The 18,582-nt window shown below is 45.6% G+C and overlaps 1 protein-coding gene across 2 annotated transcripts in view; it reads right to left on the reverse strand.

Annotated features, from left to right (window-relative positions):
* Nucleotides 1–1,038: 1,038 nt before the first annotated feature.
* Nucleotides 1,039–18,582, reverse strand: part of SRPX2 (sushi repeat containing protein X-linked 2) — a 29,287-nt gene continuing 11,743 nt past the window's right edge. The window contains exons 4-12 of one of the 2 annotated variants that reach the window (XM_081897643.1): nt 14,650–14,733; nt 11,702–11,893; nt 9,795–9,971; nt 8,993–9,122; nt 8,748–8,869; nt 7,745–7,924; nt 3,173–3,306; nt 2,950–3,071; nt 1,039–1,514 (exon numbers count right to left, since the gene is read on the reverse strand). In XM_081897643.1, coding sequence (XP_081753769.1) covers nt 1,334–1,514; nt 2,950–3,071; nt 3,173–3,306; nt 7,745–7,924; nt 8,748–8,869; nt 8,993–9,122; nt 9,795–9,971; nt 11,702–11,893; nt 14,650–14,733 — 1,322 coding nt within the window. In that variant the 3' untranslated portion in view covers nt 1,039–1,333. The remainder of the gene's footprint in view (nt 1,515–2,949; nt 3,072–3,172; nt 3,307–7,744; nt 7,925–8,747; nt 8,870–8,992; nt 9,123–9,794; nt 9,972–11,701; nt 11,894–14,649; nt 14,734–18,582) is intronic. The other variant, XM_081897644.1, reaches the window with a different exon arrangement.

Consider the following 18,582-nt stretch of genomic DNA (forward strand, 5'->3'; position numbering starts at 1 on the left):
TGACCATGCCCCCCACATTGATTTGAGCATCACACAGCCCATTATTTTAAGGCTGATGGGGCTCAGGTATTCCAGGGCAGCTTTTGCCAACCTGGTCCTCCCCAGAGATGTTTTTTGGACTGCTTCTCCCACCAGCACCAGCCCAGCTGTGGGAGTCCACAAGTAGCAAAATACCTCTTTAGAAAGTACTGTCTTACTTTGAAGCCACACTCTGCAGTTTCAAAGTTTTGGCACATGTTCTGTTCCTCAGCTGTAAAACACGGGGGGGGGGGGGAGGTGCCGCTAAATAAAAAAAAGGTTTACAGTGGTACCTCCGGTTACATACGCTTCAGGTTACAGACTCCACTAACCCAGAAATAGTGCTTCAGGTTAAGAACTTTGCTTCAGGATGAGAACAGAAATCGTGTGGCAGCAGCGGGAGGCCCCATTAGCTAAAGTGGTGCTTCAGGTTAAGAACAGTTTCAGGTTAAGTACGGACCTCCGGAACGAATTAAGTACTTAACCTGAGGTACCACTGTATATTCATTCCACCTGCTGTAGAGGTGCCAAATTCCTAGGCGTTCCAACCGGGATGCTTTTAATTCTCAGTATATTAACTACTGCACTGACTAAAAGAAGATAAGGAGTGAGCAGAAACATGTACCTCGGGTTAAGTACTTAATTTGTTCTGGAGGTCCGCTCTTAACCTGAAACTGTTCTTAACCTGAAGCACCACTTTAGCTAATGGGGCCTCCCGCTGCCGCCACACGATTTCTGTTCTCATCCTGAAACAAAGTTCTTAACCTGAAGCACTATTCCTGGGTTAGTGGAGTCTGTAACCTGAAGCGTATGTAACCTGAGGTACCCCTGTATACTCTTTAAAGAAGAGAAGGTGCCTTCCACTTAATGTATCCAGAGCGGGACCTTCTCCACATAGGTTGCTGGTTTGCTCTTGAAAAAGAGAGAAGAGCTGTGATTCTGGCCTATCCTTTGGTGACTTGTCTTTGGTTGTGATACCTTTACACACACACACACACACACACACACACACACACACACTGTGGAATGTACTTCTTGTCTAGAAAAGGGTAGGCACAAAATAAAAGACACCCTCCTGGATAATCCCTACAGGAATAGTTATGATTATTTCCCCTTTCTTAATGTGGATGTGGCTGTGGCCCCGGGGCGCTGCAGGTTCTGCTGTCCTTGTTGGTTCAACTTCAGCAATTTCCTCCCTTCTGTTTCACCTCCAGTTCAATGCTGAAAGGGAAGACCTGGCTCTCCCTTAGCAGGCAGGGCATGTTAGAGGTCAAAAGGTGTCCACTGTGACTCCTGTGGATGGAGCAGCCCATTATCACTCGCATGTGTCCCTGTTCTGTTCCCTCTGGAGCACTTCGTGGTCGCTCAGCAGGTAGGTATCCACAAAGGAAAAGAGCTCATCTGGTGTCAGAGGTTGGATGTAGCGCTCACGGTCCACACCTTCTTTGTCTACCAACACAACGTTGAAACGGGAGCGGGTGATATGCAGGAACTGCCTATAGAAACAGAAGGTTGGCTGATTGCTAGTTTGCTGGAGACCCTAAGAGTTCATGGAGGGTACTGATTTTAGAGCAGGGATGGGAACTGCTTTTGCCCAGAGAGCCAGATCCGCAATTAGCTAACCCTCCGTCGGCCACATTGACAGGCAGTTGCAGCTGCTCACCTGTCAGGTCACCTGACCCTTTATTCGCCTTTCCCGTGAGATGTAGGAAACACCAAGCCTCAGCTCTTTTAAGTGTGCTCCAAACCTTCCTTTGCAGTAGCTTGAATTTTCCTGCTCCTGACACCATGTGATGACAAATAAGGGCAAGGCCATACCCAGCTTCCCCATATCTAGAGGCCATGGGGAGCCAGCATGTAACTTGAGTGCTTGCACTGATTGACTGCTTATGTGTTACCAGGCCAGGTTCAATGTTTTTGCATTATGTTATAAGGCCATTGGGAGCAGGATAACTCTAGGACTGTCTGAGTCCTTCAATCCCTGCCTGATCACTGCAATCTTTGGGGGAGTATCTGTTGCTGGCTTCCCCATGGCTCACAACTACTAGAAGCCACCAGTTGCCAGTTTGCTATTGGCTTGCTGTACCACTGCAACTAAAGCCAAGGTATCTATCCGCATCATGGAGTAAGTCAGTGGATACGACAGGGTCAGAACTGGAGCAATATAGGCAAAGGGAAATACGTGTCGGGGTCCACCACATTTTATTCCAGACCCCAGTTCACTGAGATGAATGAAGGATCTGGTGCCATCTTCACAGCATCAGATCAAAGCTCCACTTAGTCCACCATCTTGTTTCCAATAGCGGACACCCAAATGCTTCTTGCAATTTTACAAGCAGGACATGAAGACAATAACAGCCCTTTAATTGTTCCTTACAATGCATTTAAAACAAAAATTGCATTTGAGCAGAAACTGTTTCTCAGGACTAGGTGGCTAGTCCTAGTCTTTATAACCCTGTACCTTCTTGCAGAAGGCAGAAGCTGAAAGAAACCATTTCCAGGGTGTGCACTATCCTGTGCTATCTCTGCAGCTTTCTTATGGCACCTGGAAGCATAGATTTGATCCAAGGTGGGAAGAGTGCACCCAATTATTCTCTCCGCAGTCTTTACAACCCTGGACAGCATTGTTTTTCCCCTGACAGTGCAGCTCCCAAACCACACACACAGACCATAGGTTAATACACTCACTGACAGTTGGCTTTAAAGATTTTCAAATTCTAAGTGGTGACCACCACATTTTGTGGTAGCTGAATCGCTCAAATTAAAATTACAAATTTGGGAAAAATAGACCCCCTCTTCATTTTGTTTTGCCTTATCATGCACACTCTTCTCTTTGTAACATCCCAGCAAGTGGTTGCCCAAGGCCAGTAACGTCTGTCACTGAGCAGGGATTTGAACCTGAACCTCTGCCAGCCACTCTGCACCACTAACCTGAGCCCTTCAATGATGTTCTCTGACAGTCGGTGCTCACGGATCCTCCCCACCTCGTGAGGCGGCAGCCCCACCAGCTCAATGACGGTGATGTGGCGCAAGTCCAGCCCACATGTGGCTTGCTGCAGTGAAGAGAGAAGCAAATGGTTGGAGGAACCCAGTAGCTGGAGAAGGGAAGGAAGGGTGTGAGTTCTAGGATGGAAACTCAAGAGGAAGGGCTTACCTGCAGCATGCTGTTCTGCATCTTATAGTAGCGGTCAGAAGCATCAGGAGCAGAGATGATGAGCAGCCGGCGCTTTTCATAGAACTGGTCCAGAAGGCCAGCAGCAGAGTTCACATCCACATTGATCTGCATGGCTGACAGCAGAGCATGAGAAGACACAGGATTTTAGCATGGCTGCTGTTACATGCTAGATGGGTAGCAATATGAAGAATGGAGAGCAGTAATAGCAGCAACAGGGCTACTTGCCACACTGCAGGAATGGATACTGACAAACATCTCTGAGTGTGCCCCCAAATGCCCCCTTTCTGCCAACACCGCTATTACTTTTCTGGGGAGTGAAGCCAGATTACTAACCTTGCTCATACAATAGGTCAAGGGAACCTGTTGAACTCCAACTCACCTGAGTCCTAATCAGTATAGCTAGTAAGGGCTGATGGGAGTTGTAGTTGTAGTTCAATAGTATCTGGAGGGCCATAGGTTCCTTGCCCCCACTCCTTTGCTAGGGATATCATCTCAGATACCCAAATTGGTTCACATAGTTGATCACAATGGTGCAAATGGATCTTGTCTACACTTTGACCTCTGAGCTGAGCACACACACTTTCACTTCCAGTCCCCTCTCTTCAGGAACACTAAGGGGCGTTGCCCTACAGCCAGTGAAAAGATTTGGTTCCCTGTAATCAGCGAAAAGAGCCTAGGACTTGCCGATCAGAAGATCGGCGGTTCGAATCCCCGTGATGGGGTGAGCTCCCTGCTCCTGCCAACCTAGCAGTCTGAAATCATGTCAAAGTGCAAGTAGATAAATAGGTACTGCTCCAGCGGGAAGGTAAACGGCGTTTCCGTGTGCTGCTCTGGTTCGCCAGAAGTGGCTTAGTCATACTGGCCACATGACCCAGAAGCTGTACGCCGGCTCCCTCAGCCAGTAAAGCGATATGAGCGCCACAACCCCAGAGTCAGTCACGACTGGACCTAATGGTCAGGGGTCCCTTTACCTTTACCTTAATCACTGCTCTTAAGGTGGCAATGCAACAATATGCTCAGAAGGACCATGGTAGGAGAATATTTTTTTCATCACTGCCCCAACAGCCATTTCTTCCAGGTTCTAAGTTGAGGACGAGAGGAAACACTGGTCTTCCAGCTATTGGACTCCAGTTCACATCGGCCCTAGCCGTAATAGTCAATGGTCAGGGATGGTTGGAGCTGGAGTCCAGGAACATTTGAAGGAGCACAGGTTCCTTTCCCATGTTCTAACAATGCTGAAATGTGGTTTCCAGTTCCAGTTCTAGAATTAGAGACTTGCGGCATTGGAAGGGACCCCAAGGATCATCTAGTCCAACCCCCTGCAATGCAGGAATTTGCAGCCATCCCATATGGGGATCAAACCTGCAACCTTGGCGTTATCAGCACCACACTCTAACCAAGTGAGCTATCTGAACCAAAGTTCAGAATAAGCACAATGAAATTTGAGAGCCCAAAGTCCACCACTGCTGTTTCCTTCAACATCTATAATAATTTGCTGCCATCAGAACAGTAACATTTTTATAACACATGTAAAGAACACCAGATCATATATCTATAGGGCCAGGAAAGTGTAGAAAAGCATTCAATAGATTCTCACCCCTTATTTCTCTTTTGGTATAGGGCACTGTCAAATACGATGCCCCCGTGCCAAGAACAGCAAAAATATGTAGAAAAGAATAAGAAACTGGAGTTATAGTATCAAAATAACCACTTTTGAGGTTTTCTACAACCAAGCAGTAAATTTTCCATATATGATTTGGATAATCACCAATCATACGCCAACATTTCCAGCAGTGTGAGATGACATTGAATTGCATCTGGCTCAAAGGTTTCCTTGGGTGCAAGGCCCTGTCTAGATAAGTCATGACTCCTGATTGCGCAGAGGTTTCAAGTTTATTCAGTTGCATGTGCTTAGAAGCCCCATTCAGATGTTTAGCAGTGGAACCACAAAGGAGCATTAAGGTCTGGAATAGCCTGTGCGCCCTGAATCATCTCCTTGTTTCCATTTCTCTATTCAAAACAAGAACTGAATGGATACCACACTGTAAATGTTGTAGCAATGATTTCAGGTCTGATTTATGTCATAATAGTGCAGTGGAGGAGAAACGTCACTCTGTGTAACCTTAGGCAGGATTTTTGAGAATGTTTGGACCACAAAGAAGCTGATACTTAAGCATCTTCAAGCCCCACGTAGGGCTAACACTAGGAAGTGGGATATACCTTTAAAACTAAGAAATGCCTCTGAGATCAGAGCTCGCTGTATTTTATTTCCCATTTTCTCATTTAACAGCATTTAACAGTGGATATAAATCTACACGAATTGAATAATATTTTCTGTGACTTCCTCCCCTTCTGTGGTATCTTATTTTTCTGTCATTTGCTTACTGCCTATCTTAATTTATCCTTTTTAAAAAACAAATTTATCCTTTATAATGCATTTAAATTTCTTCCTGCTCATGTTTGGATTAATCCTGCTGACGTTTTTAACTGTTTACAATTTGTTTTCACATATTTAATAAATCCCCCCCCCCCATTCTATCACAAAAAGTCTATCATCTTGATCTGTTAATCTTCTGGTTACAGATAGGTAGCCGTGTTGGTCTGCCATAGTCAAAACAAAAAAAATTCCTTCCAGTAGCACCTTAAAGACCAACTAAGTTAGTTCTTGGTATGAGCTTTCGTGTGCACGCACACTTCTTCAGATATCTTCTATTCTTCTTCTTCAGGTATCTGAAGAAGTGTGCGTGCACACGAAAGCTCATACCAAGAACTAACTTAGTTGGTCTTTAAGGTGCTACTGGAAGGAATTTTTTTTGTTTTGTTAATCTTCTGGTTAGTTTTGCCATCTCTGCATATTCCATCAATTTTAATTGCCAATCGTCTCTTTGCAAGGGGGGGGCTGTTCCTCTTTCCAATTTTGGGCATATATCATTCAGGCAGTCATGGTTGCATACATAAATATGTGAGATCACAGTGATGCTTCTAGCATGACATCACTGCTCTGAGCTCCAACTGACATAATGTCAGTTGCTGTTTCTAATTTCTATCAGCAGTTGAATCAGCTGGGAAATAACTGAATTGCAGAGAGCATTCTTAGGTTCATTGTTAGTTTAGCCAACAGGTTTAATGGTTGTCTGTCTATCTATCTATCTATCTATCTATCTATCTATCTATCTATCTATCCATCTATATCTCCACAGCATTTTTGGTTGTCCAACTATTAGCAACTTAAAAAGGTAAAAGGTAAAGGACCCCTGACAGTTAAGTCCAGTCGCAAACGACTCTGGGTTGCGATGCTCATCTCACTTTACAGGCTGAGAAGGCTGGCGTTTGTCCGCAGACAGTTTTTCCGGGTCATGTAGCCAGCATGACAAAGCCACTTCTGGTGAAACCAGAGCAGCGCACAGAAACACCATTTACCTTCCCACTGGAGCAGTACCTATTTATCTACTTGCACTTTTTGGCATGCTTTCGAACTGCTCAGTTGGTAGGAGCAGGGACCAAGCAACAGGAGCTCACCCCATTGCGGGGATTTGAACTGCTGACCTTCTGATCGGCAAGCCCAAGAGGCTCAGTGGTTTAGACCACAGCGCCACCTGCGTCCCCTATTAGCAACTTAGGGAGTTATTTATTATAGGTTTTCTGTATAGATGGTAAGTAAATGCATTTAGGGAAATTTGGATTCTCAGCCCATCTTACACACACAAAATCTGCCCGCTAAGCCTTTTGTATCTTCCCTGACATTTCTCCCTTTCTGGAGATGCCCCTGGGATGCTTGCTGATGTTCGTGTCCTGTTTGCTGGTCAGGAAACACCCCCAAGACACACAAATAATGTCCAACCTCCAACAACTCTTGCTTGGACATCTAGAGCCAGCAAGCCATGCAATAGTCCTGCCTACTAGTTGCAGTGTGTGTGTGTGTGTGTCTTCCATGCACTTGTAGCAGGAATGAGGCAAATACATTTAAAACAAATACTTGCGTTAACTGCGTAAGATCACAGTGATGCTTGCAAAATAATGCTCTGAGCTGAAGCTGATGTCACCAAGCAGTGGCTGATCTGATGTGTTTGTTTCTAACTGAGCCGTAGGTGGAGTTGGAGAGAGTTTTTGGAACTGGCTAATTTTGAAACAATTGCTTGCTTTGTCTGTAAATACAATGCCTAGCTAATCTAACAATGGACTGAAAAATGCTCTCTGCAATCTGGCTTCTCCCCAACTGACGCAGCTGCTGTTAGAAATGGAAAACAATAACCGAGATGATGTCAGTTGGAGCTCAGGGCAGTGATGTCATGGTGGAAGCATCACTGTGATCTCAGAGGCATTAGTTTTAAAGGTATATCCTACTTTCCGCTCAGCAGCAACCTGTGAGGCTGCTTATAAGCTTGCATCCAGTTAAGTTCTACTCGAGAGCAGACCCCTTTTAAATCAACAGACCTACGTTAAATCATGCCTATTCATTTCAAAGGGTGTACTCTGAGTAGAAGTGATTTTGGGGTACAACTGTTGCCCTTTACCCTAGTTCTTCTGCCCTCAACCCCAACACACACTTACGAATGCACGTGGGCTGAGAGCCAGACCACTGGCGGCTGGACTGACAGACCCTCAAGGGGGCACCCTGGCGTTCATAGCCTCCATCACAGTGGTACTCGCAGGTTGCTCCATAGTTGTTCCCTGCTGAGGTGCAGCTGACATAACCGTGCTCTGGTGGTTTTAGAAGAGGACAGCGACTCACTGTGGAAGGGAAGGTTAGGAATCAGAACCCAAAGTCTTCCTCGCCTCCAACACAACACAGGCCACATGCACACTGTGCATTTAAACTACTGTGGCGCCACTTTGACAGGCATGGCAACCCGCTAGGGTACCCTAGGGACTAATCTGTTAAAAGTGCTGAGTGTTGTTATGAAACTCCTAATCCTCTCAGAACTACAATTATCAGAGTGGTTTAACCACCTGTTCCCAAGGAGCTGGGAACAATCTAACGTTATCCCACAAGGGAGTGGATTCTGGAAGAGGTAGTCTGGCGACAGAAGCTTAGAACTCCTCAGGCTGCTCCCAAGCTTGCTCATTCAGAACTATCCAAGGTCCTGCAACTCTGCCTTGGGCCATTCCCCATCAGACCTGGCTTCGGATCAGAACATGGCATTTGTAGCAAGTAACAAAATGTCCTGGTCTGGCCTTGGTGCCAAACCACATGCTATTTTAAATGAATGGTTTGAACTTGTATCTTCCAACCCCCTGGCAGGAGTCATGGAGGAATGGGGCTGGATGGGGAGTTGATGCGGATCGGGACTGCTCTTGCCAAAAATACTCCACCTCCACCTGCCAAGCTGCTATTCTCTCCAACTGGAATGTTGTTATTGGCAAACAAAGCTCTCAGAGGAGAGAATTTCCAATGGGACCATGGCCTGGAGACAGGGGTAAAACCCACCCACAGTTGAAATCTAAACCATGCCTCTCTCACTGCTCCTATTTAAGAGAAGAGGCAAAGGTGTAAGCAGAAACCTCACATTTAGTGTAATGCCTTGGAGAGATGAGGGAAGGTCCTATCCTTTACCTTGGATGCGCACAAAAAACTTGCAGCTTGCTCGGTTGTATGCCTGGTCATAGACGGTGTAGCGGATAATGTGTTCTCCTTCAGAAAACTCGGATCCTGGTTCTGGGCCCCGGAGTGTCATCCTGGACTCGAAAGACAGAGAGATATGTCAGGATGTAAATATGAGGGCTGGGTTTGAACTTATTCTTCCAAAAAGAATCCTTAAAACGGTGCTGAGACCCCAGTGCAGCCTCCCCCAAGCTTACTGTTTGATGACACCATCAGCGGAGTCCTTTGCCCGAGGTGGATCCCAGTACACAGTGGCTGTCAGCTTGTTGGGTTCTGCCAATCGCTCTCTAGACTCAGGACATTGGATTTTCGGAGGCTCTATGTCTGCTTGAGTAGAATCAGAAAGGAACTCCATGGAAACAGGCAGCAACTAGAAGGAAAGTTTCCGCCTTGGGCCTGAATGACAAATGACTGGCCACATCCAAATTATCAGTATTTTGCAGGAGGGATTCAAGAGCATTCCGGAAATGTTGGCTTGTGCCATTAAACTGGATTAAAGTGCTCTTTGCCAACAAATCCACTTTTAAAAAAATGGACTTTTTGCAGATGGGAAGGTGACATGGAAATGCACTAAAATCTCTGGGATAAAACTGTTGAGGTTGGACCACTAAGGCAAATGGGAGCCCCTCAGGGCTATAAAGCATGGTATAAGTATTCTTAAATAAATACTTTAGGTTGTGGTTTGAATGACTGTGGAGTAGCTAGCTGTCCAAAATACATATCCCCAGCTGGTTTAATGGCCATTCCCCTTAGCAGTCTTTGGAAACTGTAGTTCCATTGTTTCGGTCAGAGAGATTTCTGCACAGAAGATTCTTAGGGAGTTCTCAGGGAGCCGTGATAGTCCAACAGATGGAAAACCAGTTTAAATATGTCAAGTACATGTACATTGGCAATTTCCCCTCCTGTTTCTGTTTCCATCAGAATTCTCTGACATTCCCAGTAGTGGCAATGGCAATTTATTCCATGCAATATGTGTGGTTGGCTCTGGGAAGAATTTACCTACACAAATTGGCTCGCTGCCACTCCAATGTCCATCTTCTAAACACACACGACTGCGATCACCTTCCCGTTGGTATCCAGGCCGGCAGATGTAGTCACAGTGAGAATCGACCTTGACTCCATCTGAACACTGGTACGATCCATGGTAGATTGCTGGCAGCGTAGGGCACCGAATCTCTGTGCACAGAAAGAGAACTTGAAAGTTCCCTAGCCTCTTCATGGAGTTACAACCCCCTGGATTCCAGCTTCAAAGTGTTTCAAGCTTTGTAGCAAAAATACTAAGATCATACCTGCAACCTGCATTTTAAGCAGATTTTTTTTTAAAAAAAACAACATCCTGGGAACTGTAGCTTGTTAAAGGTGCTGGGAATTGTAGCACTGTGAGGGTGCTTTAGGGAAGCTGATCCATGCAACTGTGTGCAGCAGGTTAACATGAGCGATAGTGGCATGTCACAGAGTCACGCTTTTGCTCTCGCAAGATTGAATGTATTGCCCTCGGCTGTACTCGAGGGACAATTCCAACAAATTCCACACGGAAACACTTATGTCCCTGTGGAGATGGCAGGACTGAATCGGTGGTGCATGCCCTTCTGGCTTGCACTCTTTATAAAGACTTGAGGAATGAGATTATCACCCATCTTTTATTGTCCATTCCCGGTTGCCCAACCACTGCCACAGTGTCCTTTCTCTTGGCAGATCAAGATGAACAGGTGACAGCAAAGGTTGCAAGGTTTTTAGCTGGGGCAATCAGAATAAGATCCACTATTTGACTATTGATTCAAACCCCTAAAATGTATTTTATATAATTGACTTCTTATTGCTATTCTTTGTATATCGTATTGTTGTTTTATTGCTATGGCCAATGGCTGAAGCAAATAAAGATTCATTCATTCATTCATTCATTCATGTCACAGAGTAGCTAATTGAGCAGGAATCTGAATTCAGCTCCCCGCTTCCCCTGTGCAAGTCCAATTCTTTAACAATCTGTGCCAGGAACCAGCATGATCCAAAGAGGGAGAGCTTTGCTACATTGACAGGTTACTCAGACTAAGGAAGCAAGCCTGGAACAACAGCCCCTATTGGCTTCTTAGGTTGCCTGGTCTGCCTGGGCTAACAGTACTAATTCTGGTTTTGCAGCATAGCAGGGATCAGGCCGGATGCTTCCTCTGCCAGAGAGCTGTTCTAATGGTGCAGGATTAATATGCCTGGACCCTTCTATGAAACCCTTGGTCCTTCATACTCAGTCCTCCCACAAACCTCCTTTTGCCCTTGATATAAAGCACTCTTGAAATCAGCGGTGAAAATCAATACAGTTCTGAAAGGTTCAGCCTGCCTTCTTGATTAAAAATGATGCCCAACTGTATCGAAGCATAGATTAAAAATCTCATTGGTTTCTGGAACAACGAGCAGGCAAATTTTTATGACAATATCTTAAGAGGTGTCGAAATCTACAAGTGAACAGATAAATTTCCAAAATACATAGTAGATGCTTATGTCTATTCTCCGCCAGCAATTACTTCTGACACATAGAATCGTAAGGACCACAAGCATGGGCATAGCCAAGGGTTGGGGGCAGGGGGCCAGCTGCCCCCCCAAAATCAACAAAAAAACATTAAAAATACTGTACATAGCTAACGGAGGTTCTGCCCCCCCTAACAAAAATCCTGGCTATGCCCATGACCACAAGGGTCATCTTGTCCAACTCTCTGCAATGCAGGAATCTTTTCCCCCAACATGGGGCTTGAACTCAGAACCCTGAGATTAAGGGTATCTTGCTCTACCAACTGAGTTATCCTGCAGGCTCATCTTGGGTTATGTTGATGGCACCCTATGTTAAGTACTTTAATGGAGCTTCCTGAGGATGGCTGTAATGTGGAGCTGCCTCTGGACACTGGTGTGACACTTACGTCTGCAGTAGGCATGTCCTGACCAGCGACGGTTTAGCAGGCACTGTACGGACCTCTGGCCAATCAAGCGGTATCCACGGTCGCAGGAAAGCTCACAGCGCGTCCCCAGGCTGCTGCGGTAATTACCTCCACGGGGAGAATAGCACGTTGCCTCCCCATGATAAATGCTCAACAGGTGACACCACTGGGGAACTGAGAGAGAGAGAGACAGAGAACTTCAGCTAGGTATTCTAGCTATCAAGAGCAAAAGATTTCGTAACTCAAGGGACCACCTGCTCCCATATATACCTGCTCATGCATTTAGATCTACCATGGAGAATTTGATCCGGGTGTCCCCCATATGGTGCTGGAGGAGATTCTTGAGAGTCCCATGGACTGCAAGAATATTGAACCTATCCATTCTTAAGGAAATCAGCCCTGAGTGCTCACTGAAAGGACAGATCTTGAAGCTGAGGCTCCAATACTTTGGCCACCTCATGAGTACAGAAGACTCCCTGGAAAAGACCCTGATGTTGGGAAAGATTGAGGACACAAGGAGAAGGAGACGACAGAGGATGAGATGGTTGGACTGTGTTCTCGAAGCTACCAGCATGAGTTTGACCAAACTGCGGGAGGCAGTGGAAGACAGGATTGCCTGGTGTGCTCTGGTTCATGGGGTCACAAAGAGTTGGACACAACTAAATGACTCAACAACAACAACAACAACAACAACAGAATGGTTGTGAAAGGATGAGGCTTTTTCATGTGAAACGCAGAAAATGTAATCATGGTATTTATCTACCCCAAATAAGTTTGTCCCAAAGTTCAACTGAAATTTAATGCTCCTGTGGCATAATCCCATTACCACTACTTCTGCCCACTCTGTGGGACAGCAGATAGTAAGTTTTTGTCCTTTTCTATCCAACATCTCTTCAGCAATAAGAAAATTTCTGTCATGTCCACCTCTGACTTCTCTTTCCAAGGCTAAACACCTCCAGTTTCTTTAAACTTTCCTCATAAGATTTGCTTTCTGTACCATAGACAATCTTCGTCCCCCTGCCACTAAATTCCTTTCAGTTTGTATCCTCCTTAAAAGTGTGGCCCACAGAACCAGGCTGAGTTCTCTGGATAAGGTCTGACTAGTATGGTTAGTTATTTGGCCATGGAAGAAAGCACTCTGTGTGTGCTCTGTGGAATTTTCTTTGTTATTGTTCCTTAACAAGCTCCAGGCTTTAAATCCAGACCCAGGGGCCCAGCTCCGGTGAACAATAGCACAGCTTTGGAGCTTCCCCAACTAGCTGCCCCTAATTTTATATTTCAGGCAAACTTCTGAATTCAGGAACTGTGGTAAATTAATTTTGTGCCAGCTGTTTCCCTGCCTTTACATCAATTATTTAATCAGGGCTGACCCAGCCACAGAGCAAAACAGCAGCTTTTGGCTGTCCCCGTAGGACCCCATGGCTAGCATTATCCAGGCAGGTCAAGGGCCGGTTGTGTGAAAGGGAAAAGAGAATATCTGCCCGTAATGGTTGCCTAGCACTGTTTACAAACTACAGTTCGCAGGATTCATTGGGGGAAGCCATGGCTTGTTAAAGTGTTATGATAGTGCTTTATAGTGCAGATAGGGACCCAACATTGTGGTGGGCTCTTCTGTTTCTAAGTTTTCCAATTTGAGCAGGTAAATTACGTAGATGGCCTACAAGGCTCCCCTCAGTCTCTCTGACCACAACTATATATTTAGCATTCTTATACCACCTGGGGACTGTGGTTTGCTAAGGGTGCTTACAGTTGTTAAAGGTAAAGGGACCCCTGACCATTAGGTCCAGCTGTGACCGACTCTGGGGTTGCGCGCTCATCTCGCTTTATTGGCCAAGGGAGCTGGCATACAGCTTCCAAGTCATGTGGCCAGCATGACTTAAGCCACTTCTGGCGAACCGGAGCAGAACATGGAAACGCCGTTTATCTTCCCGCTGGAGCAGTACCTATTTATCTACTTGCACTTTGACGTGCTTTCGAACTGCCATGTTGGCAGGAGCAGGGACCAAGCAACAGGAGCTCACCCCGTCGCGGGGATTCGAACCGCTGATGTTCTGATTGGCAAGCCCTAGGCTCTGTGGTTTAACCCACAGCGCCACCCGCATCCCACGCTTAGAGTTGTTAGGAGACCCCTATTCCCCTATTCACAGAGTGGAAAATTCCCAGAGTGGTTTAAAACACAATTCATTTTCCCAGGGAACTCTGGGAATTGTAGCTCTGTGAGGGGAATAGGGGGTCTCCTGAGTGGGTCTCCTAACACCTCTCAGCACCCTTAACAAATGACAGTTCCCAATGCTCTTTGGGGAAAGTCACGACTGTTACAGCAATATTATAGTGCTTGAAATGCAAGTGGGGCCTAGGAGTGCGCAGACACCATACACCAAACATGTGAAGCACGCCATTAATGAGATTATGCTCACCCAATGTTTCAGCATACAGGGCTCTTCCTCACAACTGGGAACCCAGATGCAGTTCCATGTAAGATCCCTATTTGCCTGCAGTCCTTGCTCACTAATGCTCTATGTTCAGCCCCTGAGAAGTATGGCTAGTGGGTGTATGGTGTTTGCACTAGGGCTAGTAATTCTCTCCTCACGCCTCCAATCAATGTGTCTATGTGTGTTCCTGACACCCGTATTGTTTGCCTCTTGCATCCCTCAGGCTGCCAGAAAGATGTCGCCTTTCCAAAGATGTCCCAAACTGCCCCCTCCCCCAGAGAATGATGTATGTGTGACCTAGGCTCAGCTGGGCCTTCCAAAAGCTCACTTGAAAATTACTGAGAATGGCTGGCCTCCATATGTCATTGGACCCCAACTCCCATCAGCCCTACTCAGCCTGGCCAATGGTCAGTGCTGATGGAAGTTGCAGTTCAACATTGTTTGAATGGCAGTGCACTTTTTAAGATTATTTAGCTCTACCAATCTGAAAATGCTTACCTCGATATTCTGGAGCAAGAACATGGGAGTTTTCTTCAGCATACACCTCGTTGGTTTGCCTTTCTGCAGCAGAATAGCCAGATCCTGGCACAAAGGAGGGAGAAACAGAAAGTGACAATGCTCATCTCCAGATTGTCTACAACAGGGGTCAGCAAACTTTTTCAGCAGGGGGCCAGTCCACTGTCCCTCAGACCTTGTGGGGGGCCGGACTATATTTTGGAGGGAAAAAATGAACGAATTCCTATGCCCCACAAATAACCCAGATTTTAAATAAAAGCACACATTCTACTCATGTGAAAACACCAGGCAGGCCCCACAAATAACCCAGAGATGCGTTTTAAATAAAAGGACACATTCTACTTATGTAAAAACACACTGATTCCTGGACCTTCTGCTGGCTGAATTTAGAAGGCAACTGGGCTGGATCCGGCCCCCAGGCCTTAGTTTCCTACCCATGGTCTACATACCTGACATTTAGAAGACATCTGAAGGCAGTCCTGTTCAGGAAAGTTTTTAATGTGTGACATTTTAATGTATTTTTAATCTTTGTTGGAAGCCGCCCAGAGTGGCTGGGAAACCCAGCCAGATGGGCAGGGTACAAATAATAAATTATATTATTATTATTATTATTATTATTATTATTATTATTATTATTATTATCCTTTTTCCCAGTGCTTTTTTTTTAAAAAAAAAAAAACAGGTGCCGGAATTCACCATGAACGCCTCCCTTGTTTTCTTATAATGGCAATGGCGCCATTGGTGAGTTCCAATGAGTTCTGGATGGGGGAAAAAAGCCCTGCATGTTTCTGTCCCAAATCAGAATAACATCACCCCTACAATGATGCAGACTCTGCCAAATTGGTTCCAAATTTGTGCCAACGATGCCATTGCCCAGGGGAAGTCTTGAGTTTGGTTCTTCATCCCTCGAAATCATCTCGGTCCCTGATCTGTCCATTGGGGATTTCTTTTGAAATTTTGCTACTGATTACACAAATGCACAAGACGCAAACTGCAGCGGGTAGCCGTGTTTGTCCTGGGTGGGTGGGAGGGAGGGGAGGCAGGTCAGGGGCAAAAATCCAGAAATGCAGGAAAATGTACTTAATAGGACTGACTGAAATGTCACAAGTGTTTGACCTCCAAAGGTCTTCTTCAAGCAGGATGGTAAGAAAAAGAAACAAAGGGTGTCTGTGGTGGATCTTGGGGTCTCAAATTTCAGTGGTGCCCTGTGTGAGACATCAGAATTAAGCACACACACCCCTCACGCTCCATTCTAAATCCTAGTTGCACCACTCCTAAGGCTCCACGCTCAATGTGACCGAACTGGATGCACTGCTCTAAATCCGCCAATGGTGGGGTTGGTGGAGGGAGAGAAAGAATTATGGTGGGGATGATTTTTTTTTTAAGCCTCAATCGGAAAATTAAGCTTTGGGACTTTTCTTCTGCCTCCTTGAGTTCTGCCTGTTCTACCTGTGCATTTGCAAATCAAAATCATACTAAGACAGCCACAGATTTCCAGCACTTTTTCATCACAAACAAAGTGATTTTATAAATGTCTCCAAAGTTGTCTAGTACTTGAGGAGAGGCATTAAGAAGCTGTTTTCTGTTACGATCCATCATGCAAGTCTTGGTTGCAACTTGTCATCTTCTGAAACATCCTCAAAAGGGCATCAAAGTTGGTGAATAAGGCACCTAGAAAGGTGAGGCTCTACCTGCTAAAATCTCTTATGAATAGCATCTGGTGTTGAATTTAGTAGGTCAAGGGAGGGGAGAGGATGTACATTTGTGAATTGGGTTCCCAACCTCAAAACCAATCATTAGAGCATATACTCTCCGAAAAAAGTTCTTGCACAAATATTTCTTCCCAGGAGCAGCCTGGTTAGGGCTGCTGGCATGAACCACCAGACTAAACAGTTTTTTATGCCAGGTCTGTTAAATGCAGGAAGCAACATGGAGATGGCATGGAAGCAGAGATTGCCAGAGTGCAACTTAAATCTATTAAGCTTCAGTTGGTAAGGCAGCTGCAACTATTTCCAGGTTGGGCTCACCTGACCACTGTCAGCCATGCACTGGTAAACCTCCTCCAGGCAGGATTACTACAATATGCTCTGTGTGGTACTGCCCTTGAAGCTGACCCAGAAGCTGCAGCTAGTGCAAAATGTGGCAGCTCAGCTGCTCATTGGTGTAGAATATCACCATCTTACTACCTCGCTGCTGAAATAATTATACCTAGCTACAAGGCGAGGTTCAAGGTGCTGTTATCAGTGCACAAAGCACTCATACAGCTTGGAACCAGGATAGGCTTGGGATCTGCTAGGACCACTTCAGCTGCTACATACCCAACCAATCACTGCATTCTGTAGGAGAGAGAGCGTATTCTCCTTCATGGAGAGCATGGGTTGCGGTGGGGTTAACCAGACACCCCCTGTTGCTGAGCAAGTTGGTTTTGTTGGCCCAAAGTATGACTGAACTCCTAGGGTTGCTGGGGAGAGTTTGATGTTGCCAATTTTGAGTGACAGCCTGAGTTGAATATATTCCCTGAGCGCAGCGTTGAGCTTCCTCTTTTTGCTGCGCGCATCAGATCACCCGCCCTAATTTTAGGGTGTTTGTTGCGTTTGACCTTGATATGCCTGTCTAGGGGTCGTCTGCTTTTGGAGCAGGGGCCCAGTAGGAATTTTGTCCATTTGGCTGATTAGCTGGTGCCATTTGGTTTTTGCCTACTGCGTAGCAAAACATCACAACTTGTAAGGTTTTTGGTTAGGCATTGGTTTTAGAAAATTGGTTGGTGGAGGGGTATGGATTGGCTGTGCCTGCCCCTCCAATGCTGCTGCTGCAAGGGCATTCTGTTAAAGGAATCCAGGGGCTCACCATGCTTTTGTCCGCACCCCTGTAAAGGGGGATAGGGCCATGCAAGAGCCCCTGGGAGCATTTGGGGAGAGGTGAGGGTCTTGTAACCAGCTCCATCTATTCCCCATAAAATGTTTTCCCTTACTAACTTCGCTGGCTTGCGGATGTCAGTTCTGTCCCTGGGCACATATAGTCACAACCAATGCCTAAGCAAACACTCTCATTGTTTGTATTTTAATAAAGTTGTGGCCAAAATTATGCCAAAAACCTTAAACAAAAATGATGGCGTGAAGTGTGAATTTATTTAGGGGTGGCTTGGGGACCTCGACACACAACGCCCTGCACTTACCATCCTGTTAGGAGGTCTATTCTGCACAATAATGGAATTGGACCTTTTGCATGGCAGAACTCCCTCCCAATGCAATACCCCCTGTTTTGCCTGCGAAAAATGTTCACCTTCCAACAAGCCTTCTGAAACCTTTATTCCACTTGGTATCTGTCTTGAATCTGAACAGATTTTATCTATATGCTGCTGTCTTAAACTGGTTTTTTTATAGTTACAATCATTTTTGATAATCGTTTTTATGTTTGCAATTGTTTTAACTGCTTTTATATGTGTACCTGTTCTATATAGCTTATTATTTTGTGAATCGCTTTGGGGTGCCTCATGGAAAGTGATTCACAAATGCGAGGAAATAAAATGATAGCGAGGGTGATGATGATGAAATATTCACTGGCTACTGCAGCAGAAGACTGCCCCTAGACCATTCCCTCTACGAACTCATCCACACTTAGGCTTGTCCCATGATTTCTAGGTACAGGTTTGAGGGGTTCTTAATTTGTCCTGCCACTTTCCACAGGAAAAACCCACCGTTTGCAGAGAACATCAGTTGGGTTTTCTGCATATTGACCTTTGTTCTGATTCAGTGGTAAAAAAACCCTGGTTTTTTCCAGGGAAAGTTGTGGGGCAAAAGGAAAACCTCTCAGACCCATGCCTAGAAATTATGGGACAAACAGAATGAATCATGGGACTAACAGAAGTGTGGGTGAGCCTTATTTCTGATGCTTAGGCTGTAAAGCTTTTACGCA

This window comes from Podarcis melisellensis (assembly GCF_964234715.1).
Source record: "Podarcis melisellensis genome assembly, chromosome: Z".
NCBI classification, from domain to species: domain Eukaryota; kingdom Metazoa; phylum Chordata; class Lepidosauria; order Squamata; family Lacertidae; genus Podarcis; species Podarcis melisellensis.